We start from the raw sequence: 15,758 nt of genomic DNA on the forward strand, positions 1-15,758 counted from the left end.
ACTCTAAGTTATTCAAAACTATAGTTATTGAATTATTGCTTTCTAGACCCACTGTAATGAAGTCTCTTCTCTCTTTTTCTAGATCAGTCTGATTTTTTTTATTTATAGCCCTTTCTGTCATATCCAGTTTTTTGCCAGTTTTTTCATTTCCCCATTATTTTCACCTAATTTGAACCTTCTTACTTCACCAGCGAATGGCTGGAGTCTAGTCACAATCTAGTCACATTGTAAACTCAGGTTAGTCTTCCAGGGAAGTAGCTCAGATTATCCTTCTCTTTTGCAGAATTCTTTACTTTATCCTCATTGTTTCTGCTAATTCCTTTAAGGCTGAAGTCCCAAGACCCCTACCACATAGTCTAAGTCACTCTTCTGCTTACCAGGGTCCTGAGTTTGGTCATATTGAAATTCCCTGTTCCTAAACATAACTAAGCAGCTCATTGTTTATGCTTTCTTTCTTGGACCTTTTGTTGATGCTTCTCTGACACTATCTTCCTTCCTCCTCCCATCTCCATCTCTCGCACCACTCCAACCAGTCTCAGTAGTCCTTTTCATAATAGCTTTCCCAGTGAGAAAAATGTTTCCCATTGAATTATACCCGCCCTCCTCTAGTGGGCAAGATTTTAATAGAAGGAACTTGAAGAAAGGCGTATACAGAAATTCTGCTTTCTGTTCAGTTTTTCTATAGCTGCTCAAAAGTTGTTATTAAAATAAAAATAGGAAGCCGGGCGGTGGTGGCGCACGCCTTTAATCCCAGTACTCGGGAGGCAGAGGCAGGCGGATCTCTGTGAGTTCGAGACCAGCCTGGTCTACAAGAGCTAGTTCCAGGACAGGCTCCAAAACCACAGAGAAACCCTGTCTCAAAAAACCAAAAAAAAAAAAATTAAAAAAATAAAAATAGGGCTTGAAATACAGCTTTGTTGGTAGAGTTGGTAGAGCTTGCTTGGCATGCATGAAATCCTGGGATTAATCCACAGCATCACATAAATCAGGCAAGGTAGTACAGTCATGTAATTCTAGCACTTGGAAGACAGAGACAGGAGAATAAGAAGTTCAAGGTCATCCTTGGCTGTATAGCTTCAAAGTCAGTTGGGACATATAAAACCCTGTCTCAGATAATAATAAAAATAATCAAACAGATCCATTGAAACAAAAATTGTGACTTTCCCTATAGCTAAATACTTAATAATCCAACTCAGAGCATCAGGAGACACTGAAGATGGGGCAAATACAGTAACTGCCAGGATGCATGTTCATTTTTATCACCCAAACCATCTCTTAAAGTTTTGCTCTCAGATAGGTCATCTGTGTATTTGTATAGATCTGTACCTTCAGGAGTGGGGTGGAATAATGTCTTTATCTTTGGGCTCCTGCACACTCCTGCTACAGTATCCATCCATCAGCTAACAGTGAATGTTTGTGAACTACATATTAAGCTTTGTAACCTACAGAAGAAAATTATCTCTAGAATTCACACAAATTTTCATATATATTGACGTTGCTTAGTCTGTTAGATAATCCTTATAGAATTCATTTCCTCTCCTAGACTCAAGAGGATTGACTCACTCTTACGTTTACCAGTTTACATTCCTTAAGAGAGAACAAAAGCTGTTTACTTTAGTTATTATACTGTAAGAACGTATAAGGACAGGTGGAAAGCAAAGGCATTGTCATTTAACAGTTACTGGTTATTCATTTCTCTGCACTTGTCAGTTACTATTGCTTAGAAATATGTTTAGCTTTGGAGGCTGGAGAGATGGCTCAGTGGTTAAGAGCCCTGGCTGCTCTTCCAGAGGTCCTGAGTTCAATTCCCAGCAACCATATGGTGGCTCACAGCCATCTGTAATGAGATCTGGTGCCCTCTTCTGACCTGTAGGCATAATTGTATACATAATAAATACATAAACTTTTTTAAAAAAAGAAATATGTTTAGCTTTTCCCATGTGTTCCTAGAATGGTGGTGAAAATGCAAATGTATTTCTATAAAACTCATTTATTTTTCAGCATGTTTTTTATTTTGATGAAGTCTTTGGTGAGGCATGCACCAATCGAGATGTGTACCTGAAGACTGCTCACCCGCTCATTCAGCATGTGTTCAGTGGGTGAGACAGATTTATTCCTTCTCTTACCTTTAGTTTTCTGTTCCATAAGCTGTGTTCCTTTACTAATACATGGATGCTTTTCTAGTTCTTTTGAATTAAATATGAATTTATGTTGTAACGTAGATTTACCAAACATTGAGAAATTTGCAACAAAATTTCCTTTACACTGGAGATACTGTTTCTCAGTTTCCTAGGAAAGTAGAAGCTCTCAGTAGTTTAATTTTGTCAGTATTTTCATAATAAATATGTAAGTGGTTGTAATTAGCTTGAACTTTGGAATCTCTTAGCTAAAGTGGAAAAAAACAGGTTCAAGGTCAGCCTGGTCTATGGGGTGAACTCCAAGAGCTCTAGGCCAGCCTGGATTACGGTAATAAATGTCACAAAACAACAAAAGAAAAGCACAAAATACAAAAGGAAAGAAAAGAAGAGTCTTTAGGATACATCTAAGCATCTTATGTAGAATAGAAAGTTGGTGTTTGTTGCTGTGTGTGTGTGTGCGTGTGTCATGCTGGGAATCAAACTCATGGCTTCCTATGTGCAAGGCAAGCATTCTACCAACTTAGCTGTATCTCTAGCTCAAGTGATGTTCAAAGTCCTTATTACCTTATATTCAATAGTTATCTTATATAGTATTATCAGTTCTGTAAAATAATTCCTTTAAGAAAACATACTTCGGTTTAAGGATGTTTTTACTTTTTGTGTTTTTATAATATAAGACTTCTTAATTATATGCTAGATTTCTTCAAGGATTCTATTTCTTCCTGACATCATTAAATGTCTCTATGTAAATTATCACTTCTTTAAATATTTATAAGTAATTCTAATTATTCTTCTCCCAGAGGCAATGCCACTTGCTTTGCATATGGACAAACAGGTGCTGGGAAAACCTATACCATGATAGGAACTCATCAAAACCCAGGATTATATGCTCTGGCCGCCAAAGATATCTTCAGGCAGCTGAGAGTATCCCAGCCAAAAAGGAGCCTCTTTGTGTGGATCAGCTTCTATGAGATCTACTGTGGACAACTGTATGACCTCCTAAATAGAAGAAAACGGTACTAGATAAGAGTCAGAAGCTGTTGGTCTCTACATCATTCTGTTTGAGCCAGAGCTCCACGGAATCTCTCTGGTCACGTGACTTGAATGACCGTCATTTTTGTGAAATGACAGTCTCTTGCATAGGATGTTCTTTCTTCCCCTTTCTTCTGTTTTCTGTTTTGAGGCTGTCTGGCTGTGTAGTCCTGTCTGCTATAAAACTTTCTGTTTTGCCTGGGCAGCTTTGGACTTGTGATCATCCTGACTCTCCTTCCCAAGTGATAAAATTAAAGACTTTTGCCGCAGTGCTTAGCTCGATACATATTTTTTAAACTGTTAATTCAGCTAGAGAAAAATGTAAATTAGCCATCAGTTAATATGTTTTTGGTGCTGGGGGTTGAACCTAGTACCTCACACATCTGCAGTCATTCTGCCCCTGGGCTACAGCTTCAGCTTCCATTAATGTTTCTAAAAGAATAACATCTTAGTACACACCAAGACTCCTCCCCTTTTTCCTGTAAAAAAGGTGATAATTTCAGAATGTCAGGAAATCAACATTTATTTAAATATTTCCCTTTAAATGTTAGAGTTAATTTAATACAGTTTTCTGAAATTGTCAAAAAATGCCTTTTTTCTTCACATTCAACTTTTTTTAGCTTTATTTTTATTTTATTTATGTGGGTATTTAGCCTACCTATATGCCTTTGTACTACATACATGTTTGGTGCCTATGGAGGCTGGAAGAGGGCATCAGAATCCCTGAAACTGCAGTTACAGACAGTTAGTTTCCATGTGAGTACTGGAAACCAGCCTGAGTCCTCCGGAAGAGTAGCCAGTGCTCTTAAATTATGTTTTAATTTCTTTATTTTGTGGGTGTATGTATATGTATGTAAGTGTGCATGTGACATGCTGGGGATGTGGAGGTCAAAGAATAACTTCAGGAGTCATTTCTCTTCTGTCTCTATTCTTGTGTGGGTCTAAGGCAGTGCCTCTCAGCCTTCCTGATGTGGCAATCCTTTAATATGTGGTGACCCCCAACCATAACATTATTTTTGTTGCTACTTCATAACTGTAATTTTGCTATTGTTATGAACTGTAATGAAAAGATCTGTTTTCCGATGGTCTTAGGTGAACCCTGTGAAAGAGTGATTCAGCACTCCCCCTAAAGGGTCTCTGGTCTAAGGGATGGAACTCAGATTGTCAGGTTTGGTGGTGGAGCTGTCCCACTGTCCCACCTTCAGCTATTTGTGGTTTTTTGGTTTTTGAGACAGGGTTTCTCTGTGTAACAGCTCTAGCTGTCCTGGAAGTCAATTCATAGACCAGGCTTGCAGAGATCCTCCTGCCTCTGCCTCCCAAGTGCTGGGATTAAAGGCGTGCGCCATCACCACCTGGCTACCTTCAACTTTTAATTGTTATCAGCCTTCAGCTTATTGCTTTTATAAAAGTAATCTAGAAGTGTATCAGTATGCCTATTACATGTGTTTCTAGAATAAAGTTTTGTTAGGGTGGGAACATGTGACTTAAACTGAACAGCAAGCAACAGAGTTGTGAAGCTGGAGCATAGGAAGGTGAGAGGGAGGTCAGGAGGTAAAGGATTGTCACCAGAGTGAACTACACCCGATACTCGAGTGGAAAGTTAAGTGTGGCAGAAGGCTAGGAATTCTGGACCAGCACCACAGCAAAGGTGTGCAAGCCTGTGGACATTCAAGTTCGTGTGCTGTAGGCAAGCAGTGGAGTAGGGTGTCAGACAGTCCTGTGCAGTTAGGAGACTGTGGGTTTTACTGATAGGAAAGGCTCCAGCAGGGAGGACACTAGGGTGTTGAGTGGTATGACTGAAGAAGCCAGCAGGTGTTCAGGGTCCATCTCTGAAACACAGCTGTCACACGGAGGCAGTGCTACTCACTGAATTTTTTGGGCGAGAGTTACTGTCCTCAGTCCCCATCTTTGTAATGGTGTTTAAACCTCCATTTAGCTCAATTAAGGCTTTTCTTTCAACCCCAAGAACCCTCCTTAAAAGCCCTTTCCAAGCTGAGGCTGTAGCTGGGTGGTAGAACACTTAACCTGACATGTGTAAGGCCCTGAATTCAATCCTCAGTATAAAAAGAAAGAAAGAAAAAATTTACCCAGGCAAGCTAGCACAGACCTGTAATGCCAGCGCTCAGCAGACAAGATAAGAGGATCACAGTTTCAAAGTCAGCCTGAACTACACAGTGAGACTTTGCCTCATCTCCTGGGCCCCCAAAGCTCTGTCATAATGCCTACTTCTTTTAAGTAAAAGTCACTGTTGTGCATATAATCATGTGCGTGTGTGTTTGTGTGTGTGTTCTTATGAAGAGAAAGAATATCCAGCTTTGTCAGAATATAATTCTTTAATGAATTATCTAAATGACCACCCTATACATTCTATCCTTTCACAAGTTGGAGGCCAGCTTGAATTTCATAGTGAGGCCCTATCTCAAACAAAACAAAAATATGCATCAGGACTCCTTCTGTTACAAATTTTTAAAAAACAACCCCACCCTACTGTATTTAGGGAAATCATTGGCTCAGATAAGTTGGAAGGCTAGGAAGGCTTCAGGAATATTCTGCTCCATTGCTCAGGGATAATGACATGGTTGCTTTGCATCTCTCTGCCCTACCTCCCCTCCATTTGTTACCTTCATTGTGGAGCTAGTTCTTTGTCGATACAGAATGGCTGCTGCTGCTCCCGGGACCACATGTTTTCTCTCCACAAGAGAGAAAAGGAGAGCAGCTAACAGTTAGAGGCTAGAGCTGTAGTTGATTAGACAGCAAAGATCCTGAATCCTCCTTTGCACTGGTTACTAGCCAGGACTGTGCTGTTCTTGGTTTGGAATATGTATGGATTTTATGCTCATTCTTTTGATTTTAATCAAAGATACTGATTTGTTTACAACAAGGAAGGAGCACCACGGTAGTCTGAAGCTGACCTTAGGAAGGTAGGGCTGGGGAGGGGAAGCAGATACATCCCATCCTAATGGCAAAACCACTATGTAAAGACTCCTAGAATGTTTTGGGAAAGCAAGATACAACCCAGTGTCTGTCATACCAACCACAGCTTTTCATCTGCAGGCTCTTCGCAAGAGAAGATAGCAAGCATGTGGTGCAGATAGCTGGCCTTCGAGAGCTGCAAGTGGACAGTGTGGAGCTCCTCCTACAGGTAATTCATCCTTCTTACACCCACAGCAGCCTCAACCCAGGGTAAACACTTCATTTTGCTTCCTAGCAAGTATGATGGCTCAGATAAATGCTGAGGGCAGTGATGCCACACACCTTTGTAAAATGTGAGCCACCTTTTGAAGACAGCTTGTTTCTCCATAGTGCCCTTGAGTGTAGGAGGCAGGGCATGTTGCAGAAATGAATGCGTGGCAGAGATGCTCTTGGACCATTATCAAAGACTGTGATTATATTTTATGTTTCAGTGGGCTTAGGAGAAAGCTGCTAGAGGCAAGTGTTCTTATTTTGAATAAAATTTTATTTTATTTTTATTTATTTATTTATTTTTGGTTTTTCGAGACAGGGTTTCTCTGTGGCTTTGGAGCCTGTCCTGGAACTCACTCTGTAGACCAGGCTGGTCTCGAACTCACAGAGATCCGCCTGCCTCTGCCTCCCGAGTGCTAGGATTAAAGGCGTGCGCCACCATCGCCCAGCTCTGAATAAAATTTTAATAAGGAATACTTTCACATGCTCTCAAAATCCAAAGAATTGGAAAATACCTTTTCCATTCCCTTTTCCCAAAGCAACTAATTTTATTAGTTTTTGTGTATCCTTCCAAAGGAATTTTGAAAGTCTGCTTCTTTATTAAAAGTTATCCATTTGCTATAATAAGCATAATATTTTTCTTAAGATTTATTTATTATATATAGTGTTTTGCCTGAATGGTCACCTTCACTCCAGAAGAGGGCACCAGATCTCATTACAGGTGGTTTTGAGCCACCATGTGGTTGCTGGGAATTGAACTCAGGACCTCTGGAAGAGCAGCCAGTGCTCTTAACCACTGAGCTATCTCTCCAGCCTAAACATAATATTTGTTCACTGTTAAATCTAAACATTGCAGAAATATATAAAATGGTAGAAAGTAAGAGCCCTTTTACTATCCTTAGCACATACACTGTCTCTGTGATATACAATATTAATCGATTATTGTTTCTTCTTGTTCAAATGTATTGATTTATGTACAAATATATTTCGTTTGTCTGTTTCAAGACAGGGTTTCTCTCTGAACCTTTGGCTGTCCCAGAACTCACTCAGTAGACCAAGCTGACCTCGAACTCACAGAGATCCACCTGCCTCTGCCTCTAAAGTGCTAGGATTACAGGCGTGCGCCACCACCACCCAGCGGCATTGTCTTATCCTAAAGTATTGTTCCTTAAAAAAGCATGAAGGGCCGGGCAGTGGTGGCGCACACCTTTAATCCCAGCACTCGGGAGGCAGAGGCAGGCGGATCTCTGTGAGTTCGAGACCAGCCTGGTCTACAGAGCTAGTTTCAGGACAGGCTCCAAAACCACAGAGAAACCCTGTCTCGAAAAACCAAAAAAAAAAAAAAAAAAAAAAGCATGAAGGTTTTTGTTTGTTAACTTGGTTTTTGTTTGTTTGTTGGCTTGTTATTGTTTTATTGCCATTGATCCCCCTAGTCTATAAAACTACAATCAGAAAGATATCAGAGATCCAGGTGGAAAGTTAACATAAATTATGGATACCTGACACAGTTACTCTCATAAACATTTATTGACTTGAAACCACAGCACTTGCCTACTTGAATGTTACACCTATACTCTCTCAGATGTCGGTGTTCATACCCAACTCAGGTATCACCCATGTATTTGTTAAAGTGTCATCTTTAAGTGGTACCCTCAGATAACCCTCACACTCACTCCAGCACGGCTACCTGATACTGCCTGCACAAATGGCAGCTTCGTTTTTCAAACAGGATTCTCCTTTCTTTCAGAAATTTGTCCTTCCAGGTCTTTCTGGCTACCTGACCTCACAGCAGTGCAGACACCAGGACTACTCTGCCCTTATGAAGAACTAACTGCCTTGACATATTGCCCATATTTGGACTCAAGATTTTTTTATTATTATTCTTTAAAAGACTGTTTAGGGAAGCTGGAGAGGTGATTTACAGGTTAAGACTGCTCTTCCAGCAGTGGTGGCGCACGCCTCTAATCCCAGCATTCAGGTGACAGAGGCAGGCGGATCTCTGTGAGTTCAAGGCCAGCGTGGTCTACGGAGCTAGTGCCAGGACAGACTCCAAAGCTACAGAGAAACCCTGTCTTGAAAAAGGAGAAAAAAAAAAACTTAAGAAAAAAGACTTTAATTTACTTTATGTTTTACCTGCATGTGTATGCGATGGGGACTGAGACTGGGTGCTGAGGAGAGGAGCACGTGCTTTCATCTGCCAGTCAGCCAGTCAGAGATCCCTGACTTAAATCATTATGATAGCTTTTTATATTTTTTAAGATTTATTTTTTGGGATAGAGAGATGACTTAGTGGTTAAGAGCACTGATTGCTCTTTCAGAGGACCTGGGTTCAATTCCCAGCACCCAGATGGCATCTCACACCTGTCTGTAACTCCAGTTCCAGAGGTTCTGACACCTCACACAGACATACATGCAGGCAAAACACCAATGCACACAAAATAAAAATAAAATTTTTTTAAAAATAATTTTTATTTATGTTGTGTTTATGTGAATGTATGCCATGTGAGTGCAGATGGAAGAGGCCAGAAAGCATCAGTACCCTGAAACTACAGTTATGGAGAATGGGAGCTCCCCGCCCCTCTCTGGATAGAAGCTGGGAACCAAACTCGATTCTCTTCAAGAGCAGCAAACATTCTTAGCCACTGAGCCATCTCTATAGCCCAATAGCTACTTATATAATCACAGGTTTTTATTCTCAAGAGTTGTGATACCTGCTCATGTTTTTATCATTGCCTTGTCTGTAAAAAATCCCTACAAGAAGATGCATCCTTAGGTGACTCTCACTTGGGTGTGGACAGTAGAGACCGAACAGTATCACTGCTTCTCAGACAAGGATGGCATGCACATCAGGTGTTTGCTGTGCTTTGACCTTTGTATAGGAAGGCTTGGTGGTTAAAGTCTTGTGGCCAGACAAAGTGGGGCGCTGTGGCTCTCCTTCCCATTCCCACTCCCCCTTCTTTTCTTTTTTGATGTGGACTGAGGAGCCTATGGCATCTGTAACAATTTATAAAGCTAAATTTCCCATGAAATTCTGAAGGCAACCATTCGTTTTGGAAATTTATATATATATAGATGTTAGTTCTTTCTGTCTTTGTAAAGTTACTACGTGAGCTTACCATGTCCTGGTCATGGTCTTGTGTGCTCTACCACCGCCCAGCGCTTGGTGCTTTTTAATGGCACTACTCTGTTTAATAACGCATCCTCCTTGTTCACAGCTTTCAGCTCACTCCTTTTCTAGTCAGATTATATGTTTTTAAAATCCCCTGCTCTTTGCTTCTGATCGTTACTATAAATCTAGCTGAAAACAGTAGTAACTTCTACAGCTTGGACACTATGCTTTCTTGAACCTTCAAGTCAAATTAGTCAATCACCTTTAAATTCAGCTTCTGCAAAGTTTCTGGACATGAACAAAATATAGACAAATTCTTTGCCAAAATAAATGACTTCTAGTCTTCTTCCAGTGGTGTGCTTGTGAGACGACAGTTTTTACTGCCTGCATTCCTGTCAGTGTTCCGGTCCTCTGAATTCCCACCACAGTCATGCTGTAAAGACTCCACTTATAGCATTCTAGGGCTTCAGTCTAAATCGTCTCCACAGACTCCTTTTTTTTTTTTCTTTTCTTTTCATTTTTCTTTCTTTTTTTTTTTAAGGTAGAGCCTCACTTTGTAGACCAGGCTGGCCTTGAACTCTCAGAAGTCTGCCTGCCTCTGCCTCCCGAGTGCTGAGATTAAGAGTGAGAAATTCTTTTTGTTTTTTGAAACAGGACCTTAAGTGTATCAGATTGGTTTCTGCCGAGCTTAGGATGGCCTTAGACTTCCTGATCCTCTTACCTTTGCCTTCTAAGGGCTAGGACTGTGAGGTGTGCAGTGTTAGGTTCAAAACCGAGGCTTAGCACAAGCACTCTACCAACCTTACCAGCTTAACTGTATTCCCAACCCAGAAATTATTTTTAATTAGTTTTTTTAAAAAAGGTGCACACACCTTTAATCCCAGCACTCGGGAGGCAGAGGCAGGCAGATCTTTGTAAATTCAAGGCCAGCTTGGTATACAAGAGCTAGTTCCAGGACAGGCTCAAAAGAAAAAGAAAGAAAATTAAAGCCCCTGCCCCTACTTGATATTTTGAAGCTTGTTGAATTTGATTCTGTCAATATTTGGACTCTTAATGTAGAAAACCTGACTATGTTCAACATGATATAAATTAAAATTCTGAGAGACTGAGGAAGGAAATGAGCTAGGACTTTCTTACTCTTAATTCACTGTGAAATAAACAAGTTTATCTGAAGTGCTCACAGTGTGGGGACTGGTAGAAACCACACAGACGTTGGAGTCAGATATCCCGAATGTGGGCTTTGGCTCCACCACATGACAGTTGTTTGATTATAAGAAGCCACCTTTGAATTTGTTTCTCAACAGTAAATTTGCATAGTAATTATTCTTAAGTCACATTAGACTATTATGAGGACTCTTTCAAATAATGATTAATTTTTTTTTATTCTTTGTAATCAGTACTTCTCTCTCTGTCCAAAATCATGGTGGCAGAGCTTGTGCCATGGCACAAACCTATGACCTCAGTACTTGGGAGGCAGAGTAAGGAATATGCCTAGTTGGAAGCCATCGGCTACATTGTGAGACCCTGTCTGAATTTTTTTTTAAATCAGGGTAACACGTTCATATATATGATTATATTTTCATTGCTTGGAGGCTGGATACCAGAGACTTCTCCCTTCCTCCACTCCTTTGTGACCAAAAGATCCCAGTTAGTCTTGACTTCCAGGCAGAGGTCAGAGAGTACTGGTGTCAAGGAGAGTTACAGGCACATGAAATAACTCATTTCCCTGTTCCTGAACATCAGGTTTGGCTTCCTCCATCCCTGCATTCTGGTAGAGCAGGTGGATGTGATCAGTCATTCTGTGATGTATTTCTGTCCTTTACTCCAGTCACTAAGATAGATGAAAGGCTCTAAGACCTTGCTCTGGAGCCAAGTTTTTGCCCTGGGGATCTTGGTTAGGCTAGATCCATCAAAGATATTAAAAAGAGTGCATAAGATTAAGAAGTAAATTAGCTCTTGAGCCATTGACTGTTCTCCCACAAGATTTGTATTCCACATTGTTCTCACTGTTGTTGGTACTTACTCTGTATGATTTAGTGTCTGGGCACACTTCCACCTGGACACCGAACACTGCAGTGTGCTAACAAAATTACATGCCTGGTCTCTGCTGCTTACTTAGCCGACTTTCCAGAGCCAGAGGACCTTGTTTTCTCCCAGAGGAAAGCCATCCTGTGCATTTTATTTTTAGGTGATCTTAAAGGGCAGCAAGGAGCGCAGCACTGGGGCCACTGGTGTCAATGCAGATTCCTCTCGATCCCATGCTATTATTCAAATTCAGATCAAAGATTCAGCCAAGAGGACATTTGGCAGGTGAGCTGGAACTATGTTGAGCATTGCATTGTCTGCCTTTCCATATGTAACTTTGAAATATACATGCTCAAAATGGGACATGCTGCCAATTTGGATCTTCATTGCATGGATATAGAGTAAGTGTTGTTAACCCTGAAATAAATCATTGTATAAAGTGCCATCAGTTGATTAACCATGAAGTAATGACCTATTGTTGGTCAACCCGAAGTTATTAAAAGGGACATCGATTACTTCTAACATGAAACACAGTATCAGCAGAGAAACAGCAAGGAATGCACCTCTGAGAGCTTGCAGGCCATAAATGAGGGTGGGGGAATCCATTTTTCTTCGAAGAAGATGTAAGACAATTGGATACATTCATTGCTTTTCTGGTGCTGTCTTAGCAAACTCTGCCACGCTGATGGATGAGCCTGTCTCACCTCTGAGTAATGAGTCATTCTCTTCTTTTTCATCCTTTCTTGTTAGAAAACAGCCAATAAAACTTTCTATTTAATTATCTAAGTAGTCACCTAACTGATTTGCATTATGGTCACTTACCCTTGTGGGGAAATGCTTTATTAATTTTAGTCATACTTCCTCATAACTAGCAGAGCCAATGGAAGTGTTTTAGTGAGCAGTGCTGGCTCCAGCTGACACAACAGAATCTTGTGATGTTTTTGGAAGACTAACAATAATGCCCTTTATTTCCTGAGGATAAGCCATGCTCCTTTTCTTCCTGAGGTCACAAAATGTCACTAATATGGAAATAAACCAAAATCTGAAAGAAGTTGTTCCTGCTGTGTCTTTTTTCCTAGGATCTCTTTCATTGATCTGGCTGGCAGTGAGAGAGCAGCAGATGCCAGGGACTCAGACAGACAGACAAAGATGGAAGGCGCGGAAATAAACCAGAGTCTTCTGGCTGTGAGTTGTTTGTTTGGAATCTAAAAATCCTTTTTTTTTTCCAAAGAGATTTTACCCTAATATGAAGCCAGTTGGTGAGTCTGGTAGAATCAGAAGGGCAACACACAGGCTGTCCCCTGACAGTGGGCGTCCTGAGTGGGACTGCAAGTGCAGGGCAGCCTCTCCACAGTGCTGGGCTGTTCTGTCTGCCCTTGCCTCTTTTCCTCATTCCATACCAGTTAGAGAAATGTTTCTACAGTTGCTAAATGGCTGAGAAAGCTTTTTCTTGCTCCCTAAAATTTAAAGTATACTTGAAGGATGCAAGCGTAAAAAGTAGTATATCTTTCAGTTGCTTGTCACTCAGTTTCAATAGTTGAAAAACTACCAGGGCCAGGAAGGTGGCTGTGCAGTTAAAAGTGCTTGCTGCTTAGCCTGACACCTGGGGTCTGATCTCTGGGACCCACATGGTAGGAACATAGCAAACTCCTTTGAGCTGTGCTCTGTCCTCTGTGTTGTGCACCATGACACACATGCCATGACATGTGTGCACACACACGGATAATAATAGTATTAAAAGAAAAATAAAGGAGATGGTAGTGTGAAGCAATTGCTCAGTACTTGGGTTTCTACTGCTCTGATAGACACACCATGACCAAAAGCAATTTGGAGAGGTGTATTTATTTGGCCTACAGGTTATAGTCCATCTTCAGGGGAAACCAAGACAGGAGCTCCTCAGGCAGGAACCTGGAGGCAAGAACTGAAGTAGAGACCATGGAGGTACACTGTTTACTGACTTGCTCAAACTACTTTCTTACACAACCCAGGACTACCTGCCTAGAGATGGGATTACCCACAGTGCTCTGAGCCCTCCCACATCACTCATTAATGAAGAAAATGCCCTACTGATTTGTTGTTAGGCGAGTCTGTTGGAGGCATTTTCTCAGTTGAGATTCCTCTTCCCGGATAGCTCTAACAGTTAGAGCTAGAGTCTAGCTTGTGTCAGATTGACAAAAAACAAACAGGACAGTACCATTCCGTCTCTGCTGCTCAATTTCTCTTTCCCATCAGTTTATATCCAAATTTGCACTTGAATTTATTCCTATAGGTGTACATGTATGAGAGAGAGGGACAAGAAGCTTCGGTGTGTTCTCTCCCTGAGCACGTCAGTTGTTGTGAAGAGGGAAACAATAGGTCAGCCAGGTTTACCTCACATAAGCCTGGACTTTGGACCCAGGCTGGTCTCTCCTGGGTTTATCAATTTCACCATGGACTCAGCTAATCTAGAATCAGCCTCTGAATGTAGGGTCCTTGGCAAGACAGCACAGGATGGTGTTTTCCCATTGTTGCTTGGTTTTACTTGTTGAACAGGAAACAACAGGACATTTGACTTTCTTTTAGGAATTTCCTGAGTGTGGTTTGTTTGCCTGTTTGCTTGTTTGTTTGTGACAGGGTTTCTCTTTGTATCTTTGGAGGCTGTCCTAGAACTCACTCTATAAGACCAGGCCGGCCTCGAACTCATAGAGATTCACCTGTCTCTGCCTCCCAAATGCTGCGATTAAAGGCATGCACCACCCCTGCCCGGCAAGATTTCTTTTATTGTTTTATTTATATGTGTGTGTGATGTGTGCCACAATGTTTGGGTGTCTGAAGAGGACAGGAGAGGGTGTTCGATACCCTTGAGCTGGATGGATGTGAGCTGCCCCGTGTGGATACTAGGTACCAAACTCTGTCCTCTGGAAGAGCAGCCAGCACTCTGGTTTTTCGGGACAGGGTTTCTCTGTGTAGCCCTGCCTGTCCTGGAACTTGAAGACCAGCCTGGCCTCAAACTCACAGAGATCCACCTTCCTCTGCTCCCGAGAGCTGGGATTAAAGGTGTACACCACTGCTGATCAGCAAGCAGCCAGCACTTAACTACTGACTGCTTTTATTTAAGAAAACTAAGCTTCCCATCCTGGAGAGATGACTCAAGGTTAAGAGCACTGGCTGCTCTTCCAGAGGATTAGTGTTCAATTCCAAGCACCCACATGGTGGCTCACAGCTGTCTGAAACTCCAGTCCCAGGGGATTTGATGCCTTTTTCTGGCCTGTGTGGGCACTAGACACACACGATACACCCAAATACATATAGCCAAAACACTCATATATATAAAATAAAAATAAACTTTAAAAGAGAAAGAAGCTTCTTAAGGATGCAGTGTTTGACTGTCCCTCACATTTTTTTTTGGTCATATTGATATATTGATATGTTGTTTATTCTCCCACTTTACAGCTGAAAGAATGTATTCGAGCACTGGACCAGGAACACACCCATACGCCTTTTAGGCAAAGCAAATTGACCCAGGTAATGTTAAACAAAAGCCTTGAGTTTATTCTGGTTCACTCATTGTTCCTTCCTCCATTACTTTGTTAATTTAGTCAAGTATCCACTACTAGCAGTTCATGTACCTGGGGCCTCCTACCTCAGTTAACAAGTCACCTACCCACAGGCAGATCTGATCTGAGAAATCCCTTAATTAAGACACTCTTCTGGCCTGGTGGTGGTGGTGCACACCTCTAATCCCAGCACTCGGGAAGCAGAGGCAGGTGGATCTCTGTGAGTTCAAGGCCAGCCTGATCTACAGAGCGAGTTCCAAGACAGACAGAGCAGTTAACGAAGAGAAACCCTGTCTCTCCTTTTCTGATGACTCGGCTGTATCAGGTTGACAAAGCTAACCAGGATACCACCTTTCAATGTTCTTCCAGTGTGAAGAAGAACCTTACTGCAGGGGTGGTGGTATCTTCCTGAAGCTACTCAAGATGCTGAGGCAGGAGGATTGCTTGAGCCCAGTGAGATCAGTCTGGGCAACATAATGAGATCCTGTCAGTCCACCCCCTGACCAACAAAACAATGGGGAATATGCCTGCCGGGGGGGGGGGGGGGGGGGGGGGGTAGCTCAGTGGTAGCACTTGCCTGATATGCCCCAGATCCTAGGTTTAATTCTCAATACTGGGGAAAGTATGTATATTTATTATTTAGTAGGGTTACTGAGTCTTGAACTTGGTATCCTCCTGCCTCAGTCTTCTGAGCAGGATTACAGGCCCACACTACCAGACCCAGTCATGTGTATT

The 15,758-nt window shown here is 41.7% G+C and overlaps 1 protein-coding gene across 1 annotated transcript in view; it reads left to right on the top strand.

Annotated features, from left to right (window-relative positions):
• The window catches only part of Kif24 (kinesin family member 24), a 56,270-nt gene that overhangs the window by 31,951 nt on the left and 8,561 nt on the right, over positions 1–15,758 (top strand). The window contains exons 4-9 of the mRNA XM_041667589.1: positions 2,002–2,099; positions 2,939–3,154; positions 6,225–6,312; positions 11,651–11,772; positions 12,567–12,672; positions 14,920–14,991. Of these exons, the coding sequence (XP_041523523.1) occupies positions 2,002–2,099; positions 2,939–3,154; positions 6,225–6,312; positions 11,651–11,772; positions 12,567–12,672; positions 14,920–14,991 (702 nt within the window). The remainder of the gene's footprint in view (positions 1–2,001; positions 2,100–2,938; positions 3,155–6,224; positions 6,313–11,650; positions 11,773–12,566; positions 12,673–14,919; positions 14,992–15,758) is intronic.

The sequence above is a fragment of the Microtus oregoni genome, unplaced genomic scaffold (assembly GCF_018167655.1).
Source record: "Microtus oregoni isolate MIOR12 unplaced genomic scaffold, Mior012 000017F_ref0000208, whole genome shotgun sequence".
Lineage (NCBI taxonomy): Eukaryota > Metazoa > Chordata > Mammalia > Rodentia > Cricetidae > Microtus > Microtus oregoni.